General features: G+C 48.4%; 1 protein-coding gene across 2 annotated transcripts in view; it reads left to right on the top strand.

The window, feature by feature from the left end:
• The first annotated feature begins 2,019 nt into the window (after positions 1 to 2,019).
• Positions 2,020 to 14,314, top strand: part of MFGE8 (milk fat globule EGF and factor V/VIII domain containing) — a 386,330-nt gene continuing 374,035 nt past the window's right edge. The window contains exon 1 of one of the 2 annotated variants that reach the window (XM_069624298.1): positions 2,020 to 2,369. In XM_069624298.1, coding sequence (XP_069480399.1) covers positions 2,291 to 2,369 — 79 coding nt within the window. In that variant the 5' untranslated portion in view covers positions 2,020 to 2,290. The remainder of the gene's footprint in view (positions 2,370 to 14,314) is intronic. The other variant, XM_069624299.1, reaches the window with a different exon arrangement.

The raw sequence follows: 14,314 nt of genomic DNA, 5'->3' as shown, positions 1-14,314 counted from the left end.
TTGGTATTGGGTGGGGCTGGGGATTCAAGCTTGCAGAGTATACTGAAGAGTTCTCTAGTACTTGAATTAGCTCTAGCAATTCTGGCATTCTAGGTGGAGCTTTCACCTTCGAGGATGGCAGTCTTATAGGCTTTAGTAGTGGATGTGAATTGGGTTTTGTTTAGATGGTTAGGGTTGTTTCTCCATGAGGTTTCTATTTTTTGCTCTTCGCTTTACAGCAAATGTTTAGGTCTGGGGTAAACCATGTGTTGACTTGGGCAAGGGTTTGGCTTTCCGATGAGTTACTGGTGCGATTGCATCGATGGCAGTGGTTAAGGTTTGGTTGTAGTGATTGACTAGGATTGTGTGGTCTCTGATATGTGTGATTTGCTCTCAGAGAGGATTGAGGAAGGGTAGAATGCTTGCATATGTGATGTTCCTAATATTCCTATATAAAATTCCTGTACAGCGGGCAGTGGGGATAGTTTAGAGTACTGTGTCTGCGTTGGTATTTGGAAGGTAATGATGTTGTGATCAGACCAAGGGCAAGGTACATTGGATAAGATAGAGAGGTTGCAGTTTAGGTCCGCAAGCCAGTCTAGGATGCAGCCTTTGTTAGGTATAGGAAGCGTGATACATTGTATGAACCCAGCTGTGTCCAAGGTGTTAGCCAGGAAGCGGGCGTTCGGGTCAGTGGTGTCGTGGACGCCTAGGTTTAGATCTCCGAGGATTAAGCTTTGGAGGTTGGTTTGGAGTTGGCTGTGATGATGGCGGAGATGTCATCATCACAAGAAATATTGGGCCGGGAGGACGGCATATGAGATGAATGGTTACTGTGCGTGTGTGAGAGGGTGAGTTTGTTTGACAATATGTCTCCAGATTGGAGGTTGTGGGAGTTGGTGTCTCTAATGGTTGGGGAGTCTTTGGCTATGATGGCTACCCCACCACCTCTTCCATCTGATCTGTCTTTGCAGAAGATGGCGTAGTTTTGGGGGAAGAGAGAGGGAGAGAGCAGGGCCTAAGACTGCATGGAACCAGGTTTCCGATATGGCTAGCAGGTCTAAATTGTTAGCAGTGATAAGGTCAGTAATGTCCAGTGAATGGGCCGTCATAGACCTGGCATTGATTAATGCTCCCTTTATGGAATGTGAGCCCTGTTTAAGGTCTGTACTAGTGGGAATTGGAGCAGTACCGCTAAGGTTTGTTTGCGCTAGAGAAGAGGGTCTGGCATTACGTGGTGGGACGGGTAGGGTGGTCAGCAGTGGAGGCATAGGTGAGCTTTGACTTCCATGTGAGGAGAGCAAGTGGGTGCCTTTCATTGGGTAGGCAGAGGAGGCCATTGGTGTGTCAGCGTTGTGCGGTTGGGGTGGCGCAACGGCCGATGGACCGAGAAACAGGCCCCGTGGTAGGCTTGGCTAGGTTTAGCGTGATGCTGAAGGGAGGCTTCAGAGAAGTGTGACCAAAGGCATCGGTCAGGGTGGTCCAGGGGCGCCGAGTACGCGGGTGCTCTGGGGCTCGGCCTCGGGCACCCCCCGGGAAAGACCATCTGCGTAAAAGTCCCTATACTTTAAATGGGACAACCTGGAAAACCTGAAGTCGGTGCCCCTGCGGTGGTCGTGAGTGGAGCAACAATGCGAGTACTCCAGCATGCCATGGGTGGCAAAAGCTGCACATTGTTGTAGCACCTGGGCATCCGATGGCAATGCCTGGACCTGAGCATATGATCTCTATACCGGCCAATACAGAAAATATTTACAACATACAAAATTAGTGTTTTGATTCCTTGTTTTTAAAACCCTGTGTATAGGGTAATCAAGCCCTACTTGTTTAGCTGTAGCACAACTCACAAAACGCCTCAGTTGGTGTATTGAAAGCAGAACACTAAAAAGAGGGGGTGCCTCTGAGGCGACCACGAGTTTTCAAATGGGGCATTCTAAAGGCTGAGTTTAAAGTCTTCAAACGGAAAGGCGGGATTAAGGGAGACTGCTTCGGGTGAGCCATCCTAAACCGGATTTACAACATGCGCGCAATTTACAATCCATTGTACGCCTAATGCGGGAAATCTGGAGGTGATGGCTCCGGCGCTGCCGGTCCCGCAGCCCTCCCACCGGCCCAGCCTCTGAGCGCTGCCTGTCATTGGGCAGGGAGAGGGGCACGTGGGCTGTAATCTGCACACTCAGCCCTCAGAGCGAGAGACAGAAAGAGGGAGAGAGAGAGAGACGGGAGATAGTGGTCCGCGATATCCCTCCAGAGAGATCCCGACAGCACCCGACTGGAGTCGCCCCGCCGGCGGAGGAAGCACACAGGGGCCATGAGACGGCAGGGCTGCGGCGCCTGCTCGGCACTTTTGGCCACTTTTCTCAGCTTCTGTGCCATTCTGGCAGCGGAGGGTAAGTTTCCATGTTCATGTTTTAAAGCCTATTTCCAGGCGGTCCCGTGCAGAGGGCGGGCGGCTGACTCTCCTGTATTTTCCGTTCCTCGTCTATATGTCTGTGTCCAATGTATGCACTGCTTTTTCGACGTCCCTTCTCATTTAAAAGACAGAGGCGGGTCACAGGGAGCAGTTCAGTGGAAGACTGTTTCGGTGACAGGTGTGCGTGGCGGTCCCGTCCTGTTTTTTTTTCTGCTTTGTGTATATTCTGGGATTTATAGTTCTTCAATAAGAGTAGGACTCCAAGTACCAGAATGCAAAGGCACAACAATGACTATATAAACAGCTCGCACCTTTCTTGGACCAATTTGGGATTCAACTTTTTGGGGGCGGAGCTGACAATGATGTGCTCATATTCACGTGATACTTAATTGCTACTTCAATCTCAGCTGTTCTCAGTCACCAGGAGTAAAACAGGGTTTCCTGGAACGTTGATTGGGCGTCTCTCTCTCTTCGTCCTGCCCCCAATCTCTCAGCTGTGTCTATGGCTGCTGCGATTTAGTTCACCAGATTAGCTCGACTTTCCCGACCCCAATTAATCTTCCCACCCATGCTCTTTTAAATGCATTCACCTCGCCCACCCCCCACCTTACTGCATGCACCTCTCCTTTTGTTGAAGCCCCAATAATCAGTCCATTGATCCAATCCCTTTCAATGGTACTACCCTTTGAACTAATCCTTCTCCGTCCCATGCCATGACTAACTGGGTAGCCGACTCAGCCGTGGCTTGGGGCAGCTTGAGGCCTGTGCTGCCCTCCCCAATGAGCCCACGATATTATTCTATCCCAGCTCACTATTAGCGCCTTGAAGTTGCTGCCCAGCGATGTTTGCATTTTCAAATAATACAAAGCAAACCATGTAGTTGGCACAACCACTCCCGTTCCATATTACTCTCTCCCCCCCCCCCCCAGTCCCTTTGCCCCTTCCCGCAGGTAGGCATCTTATATGGCATAGGAAGTACGTCTTTGCTCTGCCACGGTATTCTAATACCAATCGCAGTCCGCTGGAATTTCATGATGAATTATTTCCGCGGCGGGATCCGCGTATGTCACGCATCCCGCGTGAACCCAAGTGTGATGCGTGCTGTCCCCCGCTCCCCAGTGCCATGTAGTAGACCACCTGCCTCCAGGCCTCTAAGTCGGGTAGTAGTGCCCCACCTACCCTGTCTCATATGTATAATTGTAAAAGACAAACTGAAGCTATGGGGTGGGGTGCTCGCACCAACAATAGCCAATTTGTGAACTTCCTAACTGCTAAGTGACCACATGTCACGCCCGGCACCTGCAGCCGGCTGCGCCCTTTCAGCCACATTGCATGCAGGGACCGGCATGCCAATATTAATAACTGGAATAATCAACTAGGCCCAGAATGCATTGAGAGACAACTCGAGCATGGCTGAAGGTGTGGCCCACTGATTCTCAGCTTTCCATGGGCCATCCAGTCCTGTGCTTGCTTTCGATTGTGGGACTTGTACTTTTTTCCTACATTTCAAATGGCTAAGGACTACCAGTCCCAGAATCTAAAAGGGAAAAACTTGGACTGGGTGTTCTTCACAAACATGACCATGGGATGCGTGAGATCTCTGTGCATGTATTGCGGCCTGTTGGCAGCCATGGCATCTCTCTGGCCCCCATTTGTTCTGGCAGCAGTGACGTTCAAAACGTGTGTGGGGAAACCAGGACCTTCCAGGCAGTCCTGGTGTATGTGGAATGTTCTCCTGCCTCGCACATCCCAATACAGTGGTTACTACAGGGAAGAGAGCAGAAACGGGTCACTCAAGGTCAGCCTGACCCAGTTCCTCTGCCACTTGCATTTGTTTAATGTCAGCTGTGTGCCATCATCAAGGTGTGGTTTGGGGCGCTGCCAATAAGGTGATTTGCAAAACAAGGCTTGGTCTTGGGCTCGGTAGATGTCATGCCATGGTCTATGTGGGTGTTTACCAGTACAGCCTTGCCTGTGATATTTTCTCCCGTGTCAGGCCTTGCAACCTCATCACTTTTAGCTCTGGTCCAGCGCTTCAGTAATTCTGGCCAAGTTTGCCATGGTTTTTAAATAAAGTTTGGTTCCACAAGTCAATTTCATTGTTCAAGCTCCACAAATATGTCAATGAGGCCGTTTATTTTCATTAGGGTGTTCTAAATTGAAATACTCCTTAGACATCCAGCACGGGTGCAGTGAAGCTACTCAAGTGGTGATTTGGCACAGTATAAAAGATTCACACAACAAGAAGGGTGGCATGGGCAGGAGGCGAGTGTGAAGAAGGATGGTCTGGCTAGTGTTCCCTAGTTAGACTTTAGGCAAGAGATTGGCAGAGAACACTGAGAGGCAGCTCTGCTTGGTCACCATAGAGGTGATTAGGGACCATTGCAAGGTGTTCCATATAGCATCCTCTGTTTTTACTGTCTTGCAGCCCTGTATTTATATAAAAAAATAGCAGGTAGAATATATGATCTGGCATTTATAACGCGCCTGTACCAGAAGTGTTTCTAGGCGCGACAAGTCAAGGAGGGAGAAACAAACGGAGGACAAAACAACGATCTTACTAGGCCTTGTCATTCAGATGGCACAAGTGCGGGGAAGAGGGAAGGGGGAGGGGAAGTACAGTTAACTCGCAAGTGAAGCCAGCGGGTGGCTCATAAGTGCAGAGAGAAGGGACTGTAGGGTTGCAGATAAAGACCAAGTGCTGGGGAGCCCAGAGGCAGTGCGAGGGCAACTGGACATGCAAGAGCCTGGGCCCAAATTTAGAGGGTGACCAGGTGACCAGTGCGCAGGGCAGTCAGCTGCATAAGCAGGGGAGAGAAAGCGGAAGTGAAAAGGAAGGTCGTGAGTTGCTTCCGGAGGTGGTTCTGCTCAAATTTGAGAGAGGCAGGGAGGCTGTACCGGAGGGAGTCCACAGCCAAGGAAATTGACCTGTCCCCAACTCTCTGCCTGGAGAAGTGTCTGACCCTCAGAGATTTGGAGGTGGATGAGCAGAGAGCTCGAGGAAGATGATGTCTTGGAAGAGAAAGTTGGAGAGAGAGCGGTCCGAGGACCCAGAAATTCTTGTGGATGATGGAGAGGGTCTTGAATTGAATCCTTGCGGGGAGCCAGTGAAGAGATTTCAGAGATGGAAATATACAATCCCTGGGCTTGAGGCAAAGGACAAGTCTCATACTCCTGTTCTGAATAAGTTGTAAAGGTCGAAGAGTAGAGGCAGGACGATTTAGAAAGTGGCTGTTAAAATAGTTCAGCTTAGAGAGGACCAGAGCTCTGAAGACAGTGAGCTTCTGGGGGAAAGTGAGAAAACGAAGAATACCTCTGAGGAGGTGCAGCTATAGTTTGACTTCTTAGTTAGCGATAGAGAGATGAAGGTTGGAGAGGGCTGTGTCAGGGTTTTGGTCAGCCAAAGGTGCAGGAGGAGGAGAGAAAGTAGCTGCGAAAGCCTCCACTGACACACGCTTCATGTGTCAGATGACCGAGAAGGAAGGTGGCAGTGCTGGAGTTGGCTTGACCTGCGGGGAGGAGAGAGAGAATTACAAGATCCACGGTGCAAGATTGGGTGAGCTACTAATGAATGGCATGGGGCAACTTGAGAGCCCTGGGCTAGTGCCACCTGGCAACTGGTTTTGGTTCATTAAGAAGTGGGCTAGGGCAAATTAACTAGTGAATAGGGTCTATGAAAAGGTGGTTGGCGGCCATGAAGAGGTGGCTACAGCCCATTGCATGTATTTCTCATGGCACCCGTGTCGTGGGCGCCATCTTCAACCGATCGTGCTTTTTTAGTGGACCTCCCTCTGTATTTTGAGAACTAGAAGGATAAACTCATAAAAGTAAATGTGTGAGTACAAGTCCCATTATTCAATGTATTTAAATATATTTTGTGTGGATGTTCTGAAAACATGGTGAGGATTTCGATTTCGAGGGCATGGCTTATTACCCCTCATCTCTAGGATCAGGAGCGACGATTTTTGGTATTCCCATGGTGTACAGTGGTGCTTGGGGGTGGGGGGGCGGTTAGGGAGGAGAAAAAGTATAGGGACTTCACAGGGGTGGGGGTGGCCCGAGAGCACCCGCATACTTGGCGTCCCTGACCAGGGTCTTTTCGGAAGTAGTAAAGGTGATTGCAATGTTACTGTCTCACTGAGGGTTATATGTGATGTGGTAAATTTCAACAAAACCAAAATGCCGCACACATACCAAATTAATGTTTTTAATTTGGGGGAGTCCCCCCTCAAACTGCCGGTTTTTCCTATCCTTGTAAACTCATCCACACCCATTTAAACCCTTACCCCACTACCATATATATATTATATATTTTCTGTATTTTTATGGTTCTCGTTGAATCGGAGCTCTCTAATTTGTTTTCGGTAAAATGACTGGATAGCATCACTGAGTAGTTCACCTGCATGGTTACACTTTAATAGGTATTTTTGGAGGCTCCAATCACACTATTTCTCTGACTTTAAAACTCTTTTATACTGTTGTTTTAGATCGCTTTTACTTCTCATACCCATGTAATACTAGCAATATGAATTGCCCTCAACACTTCTTTCTACCTGATTTTCTTTTTTTTGCATTCCTTTATGCCTCTCATAAGGTACATCAATCCCTTACTCTGGCTCGCTCTGACGGGTCTTATGTATCCTCTACTTGGACAACTTTTCCGAATATTATACAGAAAGAGATGCTTCTTCTGTTGACTCGTCTCCAATCCGGTTCCTACCCAATCACAGCTAACATTTGTAGCTCTTCACTGACCGTTTAGCTCTACTTTGTCAAGATTGGATAACACCTCTTTACCACCTGGTATCATTGCTCCAGCTTTGAAAGCTGCAGCTATTTTATCTTAACTTTATAACGCTTCTTTCCATACTACCCGTGCAAGCTGAAATACTGGAATTTGTTGTGGCCCCTGAGGTTTTCTGAAATTTCTAGAATCAACTGTCTCTTCATAATCTTTCTAGGTTGGCTTTCGACAGGCCAGAGGAACGTAGACACTTCTAGTCTCCGAAATGGAGAACCTTTGTTTGATGTTACATGGCGGTTGCCGCAGCCCCACTAATTTTCTTAATTCTATCAGGTGAGGTTTGACACTGCTGATCACTGTCTGCTTTTGTCACAGCTGAAGGGAATTGGTATTGGGGGCACAGTCTTAAAATGGTTCAGCTCTCTTTCGGAGGGAAGGACCCAGGAGTTGTCTTGGGGCCTTTCTCTTCCTTGCTTGCTCCTATTCAATGAGGGGATCCACAGGGATTGACTTTTTTTTTTTCCACCACTATGTTCAATGTGGATATAGATCTTCCGGCTCGGCCGATTCATGATCAAGGTCCATTTGAAACGGGGTTTGGTTTGAACGCAATCTGATCTTGCGAATGGACGAGTGGATGGGCAGACATTGATTAATACTTGATATTAATAAGTCTGAGATGATGATGATGATGATGGTGGGGAAAACATCGTGGGATCTGGGACTGCCTTTTTGGGCTTTTGAAATGGGCTGCAGCCTGACGCAGTAGTTTGTAATCTGGATTTTCAATTTGACCCAAATCCCCCTTCCGCACCCTACCCTCGTAGATTGTCTTTATTTAGCAGCTCCTTCTTTGATATAGAAGTCCTGATAAACCGAGTACTCTCCTGCCAGTTGAGATGCAGACTACTGTGGTTTCTACTCTCGCATTTGGGCAATGGAAAATCTATTTATGGTTACCCGATTATCTGATATGCCTTCTGGTGATTATACAAAATGAGTTGGCTCGCCTGTCATTAGGAGCTTCCACTCCTCTTCCAAGCCTTCACGAAGTGTCGCTTGCTTCCCCCTTGGGAGACAATTGTACGTTTACGGCTTAGTCCATAGAGTTCTCCATAGACTTGTCCCTTTCTTTCTACGAAATTGACCTGCTATAATCCTACATGTCTACTGCACTCCTCCAATGTGACCCATTATAATCCTACATGTCTACTGCACTCCTCCAATGTGACCCATTATAATCCTACATGTCTACCGCACTCCTCCAATTTGACCCGCTATAATGCTACACGTCTACCGCACTCCTCCAATTTGACCCGCTATAATCCTACACGTCTACCGCACTCCTCCAATTTGACCCGCTATAATCCTACACGTCTACCGCACTCCTCCAATTTGAGCCTCTATAATGCTACACGTCTACCGCACTCCTCCAATTTGACCCGCTATAATGCTACACGTCTACCGCACTCCTCCAATTTGACCCGCTATAATCCTACACGTCTACCGCACTCCTCCAATTTGACCCGCTATAATCCTACACGTCTACCGCACTCCTCCAATTTGACCCGCTATAATCCTACACGTCTACCGCACTCCTCCAATTTGACCCGCTATAATCCTACACGTCTACCGCACTCCTCCAATTTGAGCCTCTATAATGCTACACGTCTACCGCACTCCTCCAATTTGACCCGCTATAATGCTACACGTCTACCGCACTCCTCCAATTTGACCCGCTATAATCCTACACGTCTACCGCACTCCTCCAATTTGACCCGCTATAATCCTACACGTCTACCGCACTCCTCTAATTTGACCCGCTATAATCCTACATGTCTGCTTTACTCCTCCATTCTACAGTTGTTGACTAGTTACAGATTTTGTCCAAAGCGGCTTGGTGTCTGCTCTTTTTCTGGTTTTGCTCCAAGCTTGTGGAATAGCGTTCCTTTACCTCTGCGTTCCTTTTGGCCAACTTTTTGTCTTTTTGACATATCATGAAGGCCTTTCTCTTCCTCGCTCATTTTTTCTTCCGGTCTCTCTTCTCTTCTAGCATCTCAATATCTTTTATTGAGCAAGAGTTTTATAGCAATTCTAGTCTTGCATCCACTGAGAGATGTTAAGGCCCGCTTAAAGGCAGGCATAGGTTTACCAGAAGGCAAGGGCCCCCGATTGGAACTCCAGATAGAAAATCAGGCCAAATTGCCAAGGGAAAGCATACAGACTGCTTGGCCCCATTGCAGCATAGATGCCCTGGATGGCAGTGCCTATTGATGCGTGGTCAATTTTACACAAAGAAGTGACTACTCTTGAGATGGGCGATGCTTGTTTATTCGTTTTAAGCCATCTTTTTCAGGCCTGGCACTGTTCCATAACATGGCGCTGTGGTCTGATTTCACTCGCTGTTGACAGATGAAATGCTCTTGAAATCTCACGCACATGACTGTTGACCACGCACCACAGCGTGCCCTGGCACGCAACAAGCTGCCGTTGTGTCGCCACCGTGCATGCTTCTTTCTGAACTGAGGTTACAGCGTGTTGTGCAACACCTCCTAAACCCACAGAATGCCTTGTTTCCTTGTACATACAGCGCAGGGGTTGTGCGAAATGTTTGCGTTTATGTGGGCAGTCCGGGTGAACGGTCCACGACTCCGTTTGCTCGGTCTGCGTCAATGCAGGGCCCATCTAGCACCCCCCCCCCCAACACCACCCCTCCCGCAGTCTGTGAATCGCTTGTCCTTGTGTTGTGTGCACGGATGAGGTCATGCCGGAACCAGGCAGGGCGATGGGAGCTGCTAACAAGCCGGCACTTGAACTGGTGCCCAGTGCTTCGCTGCCGTGCAGGCTGGCAGGCTCTAATCCGGCACCAATAGCTTCTCAGACCTCCGACGTGGGTTTCACGTGGGGCGGGTGGTGTTATTGTGTGTTGACTCTGTCACCGGCGCAACCCCCGCAAGGTAACGGGCACGTCATTCTAGAATGACAAGAGCGCGCACTGGAGCAGCTCAACGCGTTATTCCAGAGTGATTTAGCCTTGAATGGCTGTAACTTATTAGAAGGTTAATGGCACCCGGGCAGCGCGCTGGCTGGCTGTTATTACACCGGTATCAGCCTGCGGCCAAGACGGGCGTTAGAGGGTAATCCCAGGGTTTTAAGTGGGGTAGGAAATCGAGGGGGGGGCCTCCTCCTGCGGGATGGGCGTGGCCCAAACAAGTACACAAACCATAGTAAGGTATGCAAACAAATATATAAATGCATGGAAGTGTTTATATATTTGTATGCGTACTTTACCATGGTTTGTGTACTATGCAAGCCATCTTTTATAAACATAGAAATATGTAACATTTCAATGTTTACAATGGCTTGGAAAGTATACAACTTTATAAATGCTTACATGTATATATTTGTGTTCTTCTAGATGGCTTGAAAAGTACACAAATATATAGCATTCATATATTTGTGTGCATACCTTACGGTTTGCATACTTTTCAAACCATCATTTTTAAACATTTCTATGTGTATAAAAGATGGCCTGAAAAGTACACCATTCAATCCATCTTTTATAAAGCTTTGACGACGGACAAAGCCCGAGGTGTCTTTATCCGTCGGCAAAGCTTTATAAAAGATGACTTAAAAAGCCATCTTTTATAAACTTTGAAATATGTCACGTAGTCCCCAGGTTCGCCAAGGGTTTAAGACACCTCAGTGACCTGCCTGGGGAAGGGGTAGGGAAACAAAAGGACAGTAACTTCCTCTGTTGACCCCTTGCGCAGGGGGTTCACCGGAAGAAGTTGCGCCGCTGCAGCTGGCTGGCACTTCTGGCAGCTTGCCTGACTTAATGGCAGGCGCATCTCCTGTCGTGGCTGTGTCCAAGACGGGATACTGTGTCCCCCCCCAATGTTGTGGTGGGACCGGGGGTTCTGGCAGGGCCCCGACTCAGCCCCATGTTTTGGAACCTGCCATGGCCCTGGCTGGCTCTGGCTGGCTCTGGCCCACTTAAAGCACAGGGTAATCCCCAAGCAGGGGCGAGGGCCGTGGTGTCATGTACTGCAGATCTTACTCAGCAGTTGCATGTCACTTTTGGGGTAACGCCTGTGACCGAATGTGCTGTCTGCCAGGGTTAAGTAGTGAATGTTACTTTGTGACAATCAAGGCAGTTTCTAGCCAACTTGGTGTCCATCGCGAAACACCAGCAGTGTTCGATTGCATGGACAATGGGGCACATCGGACAACAGGCATGTGCTGTTACATAGGGGAGCACCACATAGACACCATTATCCAACAGGCTGGTGGATTGTGCAGCGCACAAATCCTTGCTGTGCACACATCACTGCATTGAATTGCCATGGACTACTGTCTGCATGGGGACACACAATGAACCCTACTTTCCTAATCAAGGTGCCATGTCACATTGAGGTGCCATCTGGTGTGAACTAGCCAGCGGTAAAATGAAAAGACCTTTGATGCTGAGAGGATGCATTTAGTCCATGGGCCTCATTACACGGAAGGCGGTAACCATGGCGCTATTAGCGCCATGGTTGCCGCCGGTATTTTACCGAGTCCGCCATGGTGAATGGTGGAATTACCGCCCCATTCCAAGGTGTGCGTGGACAGTAATTCCCCATTCACCATGGCACTTCCCCATTCCCATTTTTGCCCCCATAGGGCTCAATGGGAATGGGTAAGGCGGTAATTACGGTACTGCAAATTGCAGTAAAACCAGCTGTTAAGGTAGGGACCCGCGAAGGGACCTCGTAGTACGGCCGTAAGGGATTACCGGTACCCATCCCTTACTATCATCCGTGTAATGAGGCTCATGTCCCAAAGCAGCCACTAGAATACTTAAGAAAGAAAAGGACAGTTAACCGTCCCACGCATGCGCCATATGTAACTAAAAAGTAATATACATAAGTCATTTTGGTGTCATATAAAAAGACATGAAAATAAAGAACATGAAACCTTTTCTGTGTGTCATGTTATTTCTCTTGGAAGAATGCATCGATTTGGTCAACTAACTAATGCTTTGTGCTGGCCTTCAGAATAAAAATGCCCCACATTCAGTGCTTAACACTGAAATATTAAGCACATACTGTGTAAAAACAATGGCTTGTTGAATGAGCCATCTCTTAAAAATGTCCCCCACTTTAAAGGCTGTGAACACAGAGGGTGAGGGCGCTGGGTGTGTGTCTACAGAGAAGTACAGAAAATGGATTCCTTCGTTACAAAGGAATGCATATTCTGTACTACTCTGGAGACGCACACCCTGTGCCTGCAGAGCTTTTTGTCAGTTGTGAGCTCAGAGGCAGCTGTCTGGGTGGGACCCATGCTGCGTGCGTCCCAGCTAACTGGTCTGGGGGCAGAGATTGTGCTCCAAGGTGTCCTCCCACTTTTGGGTTGGCACCAAATGCTAGCCTCCTTCTGTTCACTAGGTTCTCTGTCCTATCTCATCAGGCTCAAGAAGTCGCCACCACTTTCCGTAGAGTATGAAATCGGTGTTTCCCCCATCACTACTGTTTCTTGACAGACTAGCATTCGTTCACCCACCCATTCAACCTGCATCTGTAACAGCACCTCGATGCCCTTAGGTTGTGTGTGCGCTTTATAAATGAAATAAATTAATTTCTCGTTCATCCACTCACTTAACCTTATTTCCACATTCACCCTCCCCGTCCACTGATATATTCATTCATTCACTCACTCGCTCCTTCACTCACTCACTGAAGCTCAAAATTCCACTGCCCTATCCTTCCTTCCACTTATCTACACGGCTGAAACTCAACATTTCCCCACCCATAAGTCTCCCATCCACTGATGGAAGAGTCACTCAATGTAGAAACAGTTTTGTTTAAACATCTTAACTGTTGAATAAATCTGGTAATGTTTATTTGTAAAGCGCCTATACACAAGGCAAGTATTTCAAAGCGCACAAGGAGGGAGGGAACACGGCAGAAACACAGTCATTCAGAACACTTGAATTTGTGAACGATTCAAGTCTGCAGAGGCAGAGTAAGTGCATATAATACAAATTACATTGTAGATAACTGCAAATAGGTCTGGCGACGATTCTGCAGTTATTCCAAGAGCATTGAGGCGCCACCATGGAGGAGGGGAAGACAAGAATGAAAAGATAGACGATCTCCAAGGTATGGCACGTTCAGATCGTGCAAGTGCACAGAGGGAGATTGGGGGAGGACAAGTGCAGGGAGGGGCACCAGATGCTCCCAGTTGGTCAGAAGCTGGGTAAGTGCTGAGAGATGCCATTCTCAATGGGTAATTGACCGAGTGCAGTAACAATGAGGCAAGTGCAGGCCCTGAGGCAAGTGCTGGAGGACTGGCAAGTGGGCCGGAGACCGGTGAGGCTCTGATGTATTCCCAGTGGCCAGTCAGCATGTTGTGTGGAAAGGGAGGGAGGGAGAGGGAGAAAGAGGAAAAAATAAATAAATAAAATTAAAAAAAAGGAGAGCAATGTCTTAAGGATTTTCCAAAACTTATGGAGATCAGGTTCAAGATGGAGGGCAGCAGGGAGGCTATTCCAGAGAGAGGCCCCTGCTGAGCATAAAGATCTCCCTCCAAATCTCTAGAGAACCGGCTCACTCGCAGAAGGTTGAATGTAGATAAGCGAAAGGCTCGGGAGGGACAGTATTTAGGAAGGCATCAGTGAAGATAGGTGGGCCCCAGGCCCCACAAAGCCTTGTGGACAATGCAGAGGGTCTTGAACTTGATCCTTGCAGCCACGGGGAGACAGTGCCTGAGAGATGCAGTCCCTGGGCTTGATGCCAAGGATAAGTCTTGCGGTTCTGTGAGTTGCAGAGGGCGCAGAGCAGAGGCAGGGAGGTTGAGAAAGAGGCTGTTGCAGTAGTCCAGCCTTGAGAGTACCAGGGCTCTGAAGACAGTGAGCGTCTGGCGGAAGGTGAGTACGAGAACAGTACCTCTGAGGCGGTGCAGCTGGTAGTTGGACTTTTAGAGATGTCCGAAATGTGAGTGGAGAAGGAGAGAGTGGAGTCGAAGATGACCCAAGGTTTTTTGCCTCCATGTGGGGACGTCCAGCGTGAGAGTGGGAAAGCGGGAGCAGGGGTCCCAATGCAAACGATCTCAGCCTTACTGGTGTTGAGGTAGAGGTCGTTTGCAGCGCGCCGTGACTGAGTAGCATTGCACCTATGAATCTAGGTGTGTTCTCC

This window comes from Ambystoma mexicanum, chromosome 11 (genome assembly GCF_040938575.1).
Source record: "Ambystoma mexicanum isolate Mex_15411 chromosome 11, UKY_AmexF1_1, whole genome shotgun sequence".
NCBI lineage: Eukaryota > Metazoa > Chordata > Amphibia > Caudata > Ambystomatidae > Ambystoma > Ambystoma mexicanum.
Note: the sequence above shows the minus strand (reverse complement) of the source record. Positions and strands in the feature narration are given on the sequence as shown.